This window comes from Arachis stenosperma, chromosome 4, assembly GCF_014773155.1.
Source record: "Arachis stenosperma cultivar V10309 chromosome 4, arast.V10309.gnm1.PFL2, whole genome shotgun sequence".
NCBI lineage: Eukaryota > Viridiplantae > Streptophyta > Magnoliopsida > Fabales > Fabaceae > Arachis > Arachis stenosperma.
The window spans coordinates 147,382,002-147,394,103 of NC_080380.1; the positions used below are offsets into that span (position 1 = coordinate 147,382,002).

Sequence of the window (12,102 nt, forward strand, 5' to 3'; positions counted from 1 at the left end):
AAAAAAGGAAAGAGAAAAGAAGGTACCATTGCAACGAATGCCGCTGTCAGCAAGCTAAAGGGACTATCATCGCTTCTTCCTTCCTTCATCCTCCAAATTAGGGTTCTTCAGTGTTCCCACTTTCCCTCTTCCAGCTTCAATCTTCACTCTACCCAACCACAATTTCACAATCCCTCTCGAGCTCCCCAAATCCCCATACTCTCCGGCAAAAAAAAGGTACGACATTCTTTTCTTTCTCTCCTTTCTTACATTCGAATGATTCCCATCTTTTTTTTCCCCGTTAAGATTATTCATTATATGAATTCTGGGTATATTTGTTTTACTTCAGTTTGCTCAAATTTTCATTCAAAATTGTGTTTTGGCGACTTGCATATATGTACTGTATATGTGTGTCCTAATTTCATGATTATGGTATTAGCTTGCATAAACTTCAAATTTTCATTTTGTTTAAACCCGTTAGGAGTGTCATATTGGTAACTTAGAGATATGAAATGGCGTTTGTTCCCTGACATAGTCATGATTCTATGCAATTGTGTAAAATTCACGTTCAGGTCAACGCTTAGATATAGACTAAATGGGGAGTAAAGGTCGAATGCCGCCTCCTCCCCATATGAGGCGGCCACTTCCCCCGGGGCATGGCTTGTTACACCCGGAGCAGGTGCCTCCTGTGATGCATCCGCATCCTGGCCCGTTTTCCCCTTTCGATATGTTGCCACCCCCGCAAGTGATGGAGCAGAAGCTTGCTACACAGCATGTGGAGATGCAGAGATTGGCTACTGAGAATCAGAGGCTTGCCGCAACACATGGGACTTTGAGGCAGGAGCTTGCTGCAGCACAGCACGAGCTGCAAATGTTGCACTTGCAGATTGGCACTGTGAAGGCAGAGAGGGAGCAGCAGATACGGGGCATGTTGGAAAAGATTGGCAAGATGGAAGCTGAGCTGCAAACAGCGGAGCCTATTAAGCATGAACTGCAGCAGGCACGAGCGGAGGCCCAGAGCTTGGTTGTGTCCAGGGAGGAGCTTATTGGTAAAGCACAGCAATTGAATCAGGAGCTTCAAAGGGTCCACGCGGATGTGCAGCAGATTCCTGCCTTGATCACAGAGCTGGAGCATCTCAGACAGGAATATCAGCATTGCAGGTAATCGTTTGTTTTTATTTTAGTTTTGTGGTATAAGTTTGACTGCTGCTGGATTGAATGACAATGCTTCCTGTTCGTCAATAATTAGAATAGACAATTTGAAATGCTATTTCAGTGAGACATGAGTGTGTCCATTAATTTTAAGTGAACTTATGGTGGTGTTTTTTAGAAGCTTTGGTCGCTTAGGCAGTGGCCAGTGGGTAAAGATCATGTGGAGATGTGACAGGTTTAGCAGTGCTTGTATGCATTCTGTAAATAATGGTCCTCATCTTTTGAGGGACTTATGGTTAGAGAAATGAAAAGAGTAAGACTATCTATATTTCCCATTTTCCTTTTTGTGGCTTAATAACAGCCCTAGGCCAATAGGGACAGGGGTAGAGGAAGACTAACAAAAACTGCAGATGAAACTATCAGAAATGACTTGACTCTAGTGGCTTTTGTATAGACTTTGTTTTATGATAGAGGCAGTGGCATTGTATGATCTATGCAGCGAATCTGAACCTCATAGCGAGAAATAAGGCTTTAGTAGTTCTTGTTATCTAACTTCATTAACAGCACCCAATTGCTCCTTAAGTCTGCCTAGTTTTACTTTTTGTCTTTTAAAAAATTTCTTTTCTTTGGTTATCTAAAAGATTCCATTTTATTTACCCTATAAACTGTTCAACCAAAGATCCTATTTTTTGGGTTTCGGAATCAATATGCTTGTTCCAGAGCTGGAGTCCCTACTATACAAGGCCAATTGGCCTTTTCTTTCTGGAGTGTAATTATTTTCTAGAAACGGTCCCTCTGGAAGTTTGAATGCCAGGGACATTTCATTGGTTTCTTGAGTCGAGCTCATGGGAATCTCTTGAAGGATGACATGGTAAATTTGCCAAACAATTTACTAGCCAGGGATTGTGACTGAGCCAAACATATATTGAGCCATCTATACTTCCCTTCTTGGGTAGGGATGTCCCATTTAGTGCGGTCAGCAACTGGTAGGCGCATAGGTTATACCTTCCTCTTTGTTTTATATCTGAATCTTCCTTTCGCTCTTCTCCATTCTATTGAGCACCCAAACAGCTTTCATTGTGGCCCTTTAGTCCCATCCATAATATCGAATTGATATCTACCCACTTGATCTTTCTATGTGCATCTCGACACATTTGTAGTTCATGATAACCTAACCCTTTGGTTTCTATCTCACCTTTTGTGCTTACATCATGCTAGTGTAGTGTCGGACTGCCATGTTATGCGCCCCTTATAAGTTATAATCTGCTGTTCTGGTCATGCAGGGCGACCTTTGACTATGAAAAGAAATTATACAATGATCACCTCGAATCACTTCAGGTCATGGAAAAGAACTATGTTTCCATGACTAGGGAAGTGGAAAAACTCCGAGCAGAGCTTACAAATACTGCTAATGTTGATCGAAGAAGCAGTATGTATCTCCTTTTGTTACCTGTTTTCTACATTGGAACCCTTTGTCTTCCATTTTTCAAGATTGTGGATTGATCATGGTATGTAATAAAATTTAGGTGGGCCATATGGTGGCACCTCTGGCACTAATGAGAGTGAGCCTTCTACTTTTCCTGTGGGACAAAATGCATACGAAGATGGTTATGCTGTTATGCAGGTGTGTGATGCACCATGTGCTACATTGTTTTTAAGTTTCTCATGGGAGTTCAGCATTCAGATCTATTATCTAATATTATTAACTTCTATATTATTTTTGATAAAATTTAATCTTTGAACTTTGTTCTTCATGTTTTCATGTTTTTAAGTTGATACTTTGTTAGCCTTAAATATAGTATCTAGGTAGAAAGTGAATGAATTAATTTATTTAGAACTATCTGCCTCTGTTGTCAAGGAGTCATGATATGTTTTGCTTGCATTGTTATGCTTCCAACCTGTTGCAGGTTTTATAAATGATTAAATTCTTAGCAGTTGTTTGTGTTTTAGTTGTATAATATGGAGCATACCTGAATTGGACATATTTTGATCTTACTTCTGCAATGAATTGTTACTCATAATTGGCGTTGGGATAGCACTGAAATCTGTTGAAGTAGCATGTCTGTGTTACGTGATTTGCATAATAGCAATATCTAGAAGTATTTCATTTATTTATAGATAAAAAATTGGACTGATTCAATAGTAACACAGATGGGTAAGATGCTTTGTGTGTGTAACTGCTATGTAATTGTGCTTTTCTTGTAATATAGTGAAAGAAATACCGTTTAACAGTAGAAAATGAGAAGAATTTGAGTGTGGTTGATGACTGAATGCTTGCTCAGAATGTATGAAGATCTATAGAGGGTAGTAGTTGTATATTAGCGGCAAGGATACGTACAAATTTTTTTCAAAGAGATTTTGATGTTAGTGATATCAATGTGAACATATGAGGTGGTGTTTGATAATTTGATACATGTAGCTAAGCCCTTCTAGTAGTACAAATCTCTTTGTTGTTGATAATTGGAGTTACCAATTAGAAAGGTTACGTTTGTTGGGTTGATTCATTCTGATTATAAGTTCAAGTAAGATGCTGATTTTATTTCAGTGACTATAATTATATTGTTTTTCTGATCATATATATTAATGCTCTATCCGACTGGATGGTTAATAGGGACGTGGTCCTATCCCTGGGGCTGGTGGTGCTGTTGCCGCCGCTGCTGCTGCTGCTGCCGCCGCTGCTGCTGCTACTGCTGGTGCTCAACAGGGTCCAGTTTCTGCAGGGGCTGCTTATGATGCTTCCAGAGGAGGACCTGGCTACAACACATCTTCAGGGCCAACTTATGATCCGCAGAGATTAACTGGATATGATGCATTTAGAGGAACCACTTATGATTCAAAGAGAGGACAGGTTTTTGATCCCCAAAGAACTGGTTACGATCCACAGAGAGCACTTGCTTATGATCCATCAAGGACAGCCGGCTATGATGCACAGTCAAGGGGTGTTGCTGGCCCACATGGACATGCTCCAGCAGCAAACAATATGCCTTACGGATCTGCAACACCACCCACTCGAGGTGGAGCTGGATACGAGGCACAGCCTCGCGGGGTAAACCCTGCTGTTAGGCGATGACCTTGAGATGCCACATGCCTCTCATAACGAGATGTTGCCCCGTTATGCATGGTTGGAAGATTTATGAGCAACTTTGGGGGAAAATCGATGAATATTGTCTAGTGTTTCCTGAGTTGTATGCCTCATCTTTCTTATGTATAATGTGCAATCTACCAAAGAATGAAAAAATGCAGGTCGCCCATGAGAAATTACAATCTTCAACCCCCCCCCCCCCCCCCACCCTCTTTTTTTTGGAAAAGGAAAATATACTCTAACTGGTAATTTAAAACAACCCATGCCATTCTTTTCTTGCCAGAGTTTAAGTTGATGCATCCACGTTCAGATTCAAATAATTTTTAGTTACTACTATTGTATCAGGTGCAAGTGTGCAACACATAAGTGTATAAGAGACTAATGAACTATACAAATTGCCATAGGGAGTTTGTATATTGAGAATAGTTGTGATCATTCTTCTTGAATATTCTATTCTTTGGCTGTAATGTCTCGAATAACATGAAAAACATAACAAAAAGAAAAGTATCTTGTACTAGTGTTAGTTTATAGTGTTATTATACTCAACAACAGAATCAGCCTCCCCATGAGGCTGGTACTGAGTGGATTGCTGAATGACTTTGTAACCTGGCAAGGACAATTCCGGTCTTGTATACAAATTGTTATTCTCCCCATCACATGGTCTAATGTGTAAATGTTGAGATGCCAAATTGGAAAATCTGTATATACTTGGTTTTGGGCTTTACGGAGTAAACCTTTCTGCTTTTATTGGTTTCTTTTTATTTCTTTTTTAATACAGGCCTATAAGCCCTCTTAATCCAGACTTTCTTGTTTTTTATGCCCCTTCTTCTTCTTCTTCTTTTCCTACTTCTAATGCAGGCATCGTTTAATGGAGAGTGGATCTTTTTCGTTGGAAAAAAAATTGGATAGTGTAGTGTTCAATCTCACCATTTATTGTTCTCTCTTTTATTTATTTTGGTTCCACTTATAGAATTAAAGATGAGAGATTACATTTTATTGAAATTTACTTGAAACAATTTTATTTGTTGGTATCATATTCATTCTTAAAGTCAAAACAATCATATTTTATGACATGATTTTCAAGTTTTCAAACTTATAGACTTATGTCGTTACAAAAGCTATTATTAGATTAATTAATATTTTTTGTAACATTACCAGAACATCATTGTTGAGTATTAGTTAGTACGAAAAAAAATCAATAACAACTTTTATTATTCAATATATAATTTATTTTATTGAAAAATAAATTAGTATTTTTTAAATTAGTAAATATATTTTCTTCTAATTTCTTACAATATTTTATTTGATAATATTTGTCATTAAAAATAACAAATGACCACACTATCCTGCAATATGATATACAAAATAATTTTTTATCTTAGAATTAATTATGGTTAATGAAATAAAATTCAAAATTATTTTTTTATTTTCTTGCACAAATTTAAATTTAAAATTAATTAACAACTCATCTTTTTTTAATTTTAATAAAATAAATAAAATCGGTTAGGTGCAAAATATTTAGAATTTAATGATTTTGATCATTTAAATTTTAATTACCAAAAATTAAATTAGAAATTAATTATAACTTGAAAATCGATAATATATATTAGTACATAAATAAAAATATTTAATGTATAATTTATTGAAGGTTGATTTATTGTCAATTTTTTTTAATAAACTTTGTAGTATGTGAAAATAATGATGCTATTTTTTAATATTATTAAAAAAATTATTCATAATTTATTAATTATATAATTAACTTAATTAATAACCTTTATTATTATTTTTTTACTAAAAAATATTAGTTTATACTATTTATATATTTTTTAATACTAATAAATAAGTAGACATTTATATTTTTGTACTTATTATCCTAAATGATAACTTAAATTACTTATTTCATATATTAAATAAAATAAATAATATCTTTTCTCTTAAATTTATTAAATATTAAATATCTTGTCTCGTAAATCATATAAATAGTTATTACAAAAAATAAAAAAATATTTATTATATATAATAATTCTTAGTATATATAATGTCACATATATATTAGGATTATCTATTTTAATTATGTAAGATTATCTATTTTAATTATGTAAGTGATTATTGTTACTTTTACTTTTTTGTTACATTAATGAATAATATTTAAAACTAAAAAAATAATTAATTTTTTTTAATTTGAATAAAAAAATCTCTTGTAAATATATTAAATTTTTTTATATACTAAATATTATAATATTTAATAGTATAATATTTATTATAATATTGACTCAAAATATTAATTCAAAATATATTTAGGTTTAGTAAGACTTCAAAAGAAGTAAGATCAACATAAGCCTATTGTTAGAACTCTAAATCTGACTTAAGGTTCACTATCTTAAGATTTAATATAAATGGAGTCAGGGGCGAAGCTAGGTGGTGGGAAAGGGGGGCGATGGCCCCCCCTAATTTTAATTTTTTACATGTAAATTATATGTAAATTTTAGTTTAGCCCCCCTTAAAATTTTATTTTAGTCTTAGTTTATTGGATAAATATTTTTGGCCCCCCTCTAATATTTTATCTAGCTCCGCCCCTGAATGGAGTCTACATGTTCCTTTTCAAATTGGCCCAAATTGGATCTCCGTTGCTAATTATGTATGATAATGGATACACAGGATAATGTGACCGTCCCTTTTCAATCTCTCACTTCTATTTAAAAAAATGCCCATGTCCCCTCTCTATCTTTGCATCCTTATTTAATTATCTATTCAGAAAACACAAATTTTAACGAGTATCTACAAATATTATTTGGACATTATTAAAAAAAATAACAAAAAAAAGATATAATATAATAATCATAAAATAATCAATTCAATATAATAAATACAATTCATAATATATTCATTATAAAAAAATATTTCAAAAAATAAAAACCTATTCTAACATATATAATAACATAATATAAATTTTTTGGACGATACTAAACGATGTAGTAACAGATTTGAGAGACACACAATGTGTGTGAGAGAGAAAACTGAAGCTGAAAATGAATCTAAAAGAAAAAGAAAAAAATTCAAATTAGAAATCAAAATTAGGGAAGTTACTAAATTTAAGAAATATATTTATATATATATATAAATTAAAATACATCAGTAATTTAATATACAAATATCTTTTAAAGTACATCATTTTTATTATATAAAAATAACTTAGATACCTTTAATAAACGTGATTATGATAATTAACTAAGTAAGATATATTCTTTAATAATTTATATTTAATAATGTAACTGTTAATTTGTTGTATCTATAAAATCTGTAATTATAATAAAAATATAAGATATAATACAAAAAAATTAAAATGTCATAAATTTTTTATTAAAAGAAAATATTTTTTGTTTATTTCTTAAATACATGTCTATTTTTTAAAATTATAAATTTTAATTAGTATAAATTAATACTGCTAAATGTACCAAAAAAAAGCAATTAATAAAAAAAATAAAATTTAAGTAAGGTAAACATGTTCCGCAAAAATTGAAATAAAATAAAGGCCTTCAATTTATGACATTAACCATAATCATATATATTTACTTTAAAATTTATATTTTAAAAATTCAAAGTATTAATATTTTACACTTTTTATTTTTTCAATTTTATAACATCACAAATATTAATTACTCTTTCATAATAGCAATTTTTAAAAAAAAATAAATATAATTAAATGATCCTAAAAATGTATAATAATTTTTAAAATATAAAAAAATATAATTACCTAAAATATAACACCTATGTAACAACTGAAATTTAATTGTCAATATAAAATTATATATAATATTATATCGTAATTAAATAAGTGTTTAATTAAAAAATTTAATATTTATATAATATAATAAAATAAACTAAAATTTCAGCTCACCTATAATAAGTACTCAAATTTAAATTTTCATAAATCAAATTTTATTATTTTTTATCGAAGTAAATTATGCAATAAAAAAAATTCATAAAATCATATTGTTGTGTATTGATACTCAAATAATAAAAATAAGATCATATTAATTAGTGTTTATATAATAGTCTAAAATTATAAAGTTACATATTCATTATATATATATATATATATATATATATATATATATATATTAGTAGAAAATATATAATCTATTCCTAAATAAAAAAATTATTATTAAAAGTATAATATGCAAATAGAAAAAATAAATTATAAATTACAAAAATTATCTCTAAAATTTATTATATAAATAATAAAAATTATGTATCTATATAAATTAAATTAATTAATTAATTGTAATTGATTTAATTTAATAATTAAAAAAAATTGAATAACGCTTTCCAAACATATGTCACTCTAAATAATCTAAATTGAAAATAAAAAAGTTAACTAAATTATATAATACAGCATAATATTTTTATAATTTCTTTTATAATAGATCTAATAATAAAATATTTATTATTTTTTGTAGAATATTCTAATCTCCCAATTATTTAAATTTTATTTTTATAAAGAATAAAATCATCCATTTTTTTATAGAAATTATTAAATAAAAGAACCATTGATTAAAAGATGAGGTTCTCTTTTAATATATATGACTTTTTATGATAATAAAATAAAAATAAAAAGTATGAAATAATAGTGTGTTTTTTAATTTTAATTTTTTTAATAACTAAATTTGTCAAAACGTAATCAATAAATAATGAAGACTGATACGGATTGAATATACTTTTGAATATAATATACGTTTCATTATTTTGTACAAAATAATATTAGTTTTAATTTTTATATTTATTATTATTGGGTATTAAAAATAAACAATATTTATATTATTAGTATTTTTTTGACCTTTCTCAACTCCAACTATGATTAGACCTAAAATTTTGCCCACCTCATTAGAAATAAATATAGTCTAATCATTTTTTATATAGTACTATACATTGGCATAATTAGTTTTTTCTGATATTGCCATTGATATATTTTTAATTTGGATAATATTTTAAAGTTTATATTAAATGATATTTAAAAAAAGTGCACGCATAATCCAGAATTTTTTTCTTAAATAAAATAAACATATAATGTATTATAATTAAATAAATATAGAAATATTGAAAATTTTAATTTGTGTTGAAATATTTTTTTATTATATTTACACATTTAAATTTTTTTAATATTAAAATACAAATTCGTGAATTAGATTTGTATTTAAAAAATTTAAAATAAAAAAAATTGATCCTCAAATTTACTTGTTTAAAAAATAATTTAAAAATCACAAAGTCAAATTTATGATTTCCACGTAAAAAAAATATACACCAAGTCTCAATATTGTTGAAAAACACTGCTGGAAGCACAATACCAAAATTAAACAGCATCTTAAGTGATTAGATGGATGTGATGTGTGGTACTTCAGTTTAATTAAAAGTAAAACTGGTTTATAAACCTAAATATACTTTACTATATAAATATAAAATATTCTTAAAATATTTTCACAAGAATTTGGACAAAAATATGCTATGTAATTAAAAATTAGAAAAAATAATCCTTAAATTTCTTTGAAAATTTACAAGAAACACATATTGATTATGGAAGAAATTTGCACAATTTGGTAATGGGATTTGATTCCAACCACTTCTTGACTATGTTTCAGACCCTAAGCCTTCGCCCTTGTTAGCCATCAGAATTCATCTACTTATGAATCTAATTTGATATAAAATCATTCTAGTGGGTAGTATAAATTATAGATAGGTGTGTGCATTGTCTACACTTAAAGCTATGTGTTAGATAGAATTTAATGTGTGTGCATTTTGAATTGAACTTAGATATTGATAGTTTTGTTTTGTTATCATATCTAATAGTAAGATTAAATCTCACCTAAAATTGACAGTTTTGTTTCGTTATAGTATATAGTAGTAGAATGTATATATATATATATATATATATATATATATATATATATATATATATATATATAAAAACGAGAGGGCCCTTCATTAGATATATATAGTACTAGTATAGTGGTGCCATTATAAAGAAAAAAAGAACTTCAATGTGAAGAAGGCATCAATGCAATGTGCAAAAGTTAGTAAAAAATAAATAACTTTGAGTGACACCGGGTGCAATAGTTGAGAGTTGGAAGTTGGTCTAATAACTGCAATAAGCACAGTACAATAATAAGGTAAGATAGCGTTTGTTTTGAGGTATTTATACATATATTGAGAGATTGAGACTCAATATCATGTTTATTGATTTAGAGACTGGTATTAAAATTTTTGTCTTTGTCTCTAAAATTTTAGTATTTTAGTACTTTCAAAAAGTGGAGATACAAAAAATTAAAATTTTTAGAGATGGAGACTGAAACTTTAATAACATTTTATACCTAAAATACATTCATTTCAATTAATAAATTCTAATTTTATCTTTTGTACAAATTAAATTAGGATTTCATTCTTGTTTCAATTTTTGTCTCCCACTTTGCACCAAATAAAATATTAAAATTTATTTTAATCGCTATCTTTTAATTTATGTCTCTCAGTCTCAGTTTTTTCGTTTTTGTCTCTCCACTAAACACTACCTAAATGTATGTATATGTAGGTATGCGTATTTAGGTTAGTAGGTTAGGATATATATTAATTAATATATGTATGTATGTTCTATTTTTCTGTCCCCGCCACAGTATGCTACTATAGATAAATTTAATTTATGAGAGGAATTAAATCATGATGTAGACCCACTAGGAATTCAAATAGAAACGTACATATATAGCTACCAAAAATTTTGTGAAAATGTTAAATGGTGTTGACCATATTATATTTGAGGTATGCGTCTCTTCACTGTGTAAACATCGAGTAGTCTGTGGTGGGGCAACAATTTTTAGAGAAAAACAATTAATTAATTATTTAATTTTCACATTGAATGCTAAAATGTGGCTAATTTTTTAATAAATAATACTAGGGATCAGCAATTTTTGTGATTAGTAGCCATCAAATAGTCATCAATGATAATTTAATGATGTGAAATTGGTATGAGATTTTATCCAATGATTCACCTTTCTCTGCTGGTTACATGCTGGCCAAAATTCAATAAAATTGTTGGTCCCCTAAATTTTTTTTTAATAATAAAATTTAATAATTAAATATTACACCAAAATTTTACTAATATCTAAAAAAATAAACAAAAAAATGATCTATATATCTCAAAAAATAATAATTAAAAACTGTTTGATCATTTATTTTTGTTAAAAACTCTGCACTCTAAAGTATTTAAGACTGAGTGAGTGAAAAGAAGTGAGTGCAGTGCACTACATGGCTACTGAAGTTGGAATCACTTCACTCACCGTTTTAGTGTGTGTTTGAATTAGAGTTGGCCAAACTAGAGTTTGAATAAATTGATTTTGGATAGAAGTGAGTTTGTGCCAACATGATTTATGTTTGGTAATTTTATATTCAAATTGATTTTGATAAAATGAAATTGTTTGGATAATATTAGTTAAAATCACTTCTAGATAGACAATTAGTTAATTACTAAAAAATATAATATTAAATTATAATATTTAACATATAAAATAATATATTTTAGTACTTTTTATGAGTACTCTCAGTAATCTTATTTTGTTTACTGTTTTAGATTCTAATTTTTTACTAATTATGCTTTTATTATTATTTATAATTAATTTTTTATTTAATTTATCATTTTCAATAGGAACAATAATACATATTATAATAAATTAGAATAATAAACAATGAACAAGAATTATAATAATAAATTTTATAATATCAAACAAAAAAATATTCTATAATTTTATTAGTATTCTCAGTATTCTTTTATTTATTATTAATTATTACTTATGATTCCATTGTTATGTATGATTAGTTTTTTATTTACTTTATCATTTTTAATAAGA

The 12,102-nt window shown here is 28.3% G+C and overlaps 1 protein-coding gene across 1 annotated transcript; it reads left to right on the plus strand.

Annotated features, from left to right (window-relative positions):
* On the plus strand, positions 1-4,389 carry LOC130976424 (protein FLX-like 2). Its single transcript, XM_057901288.1, has 5 exons — positions 1-216; positions 552-1,140; positions 2,415-2,560; positions 2,658-2,755; positions 3,743-4,389. Exons 2-5 carry the CDS (start codon positions 575-577, stop codon positions 4,199-4,201), a joined length of 1,269 nt encoding a protein of 422 aa, XP_057757271.1. The 5' UTR covers positions 1-216; positions 552-574; the 3' UTR covers positions 4,202-4,389.
* Positions 4,390-12,102: the final 7,713 nt, after the last annotated feature.

Coding starts and splice junctions, on each gene's coding strand:
- LOC130976424 (XM_057901288.1), top strand. CDS start 575: ATGGGGAGTAAAGGTCGAATGCCGCCTCCTCCCCATATGAGGCGGCCA. Junction 1,141..2,414: donor CAGGAATATCAGCATTGCAG/GTAATCGTTTGT, acceptor CTGGTCATGCAG/GGCGACCTTTGACTATGAAA. Junction 2,561..2,657: donor TAATGTTGATCGAAGAAGCA/GTATGTATCTCC, acceptor AATAAAATTTAG/GTGGGCCATATGGTGGCACC.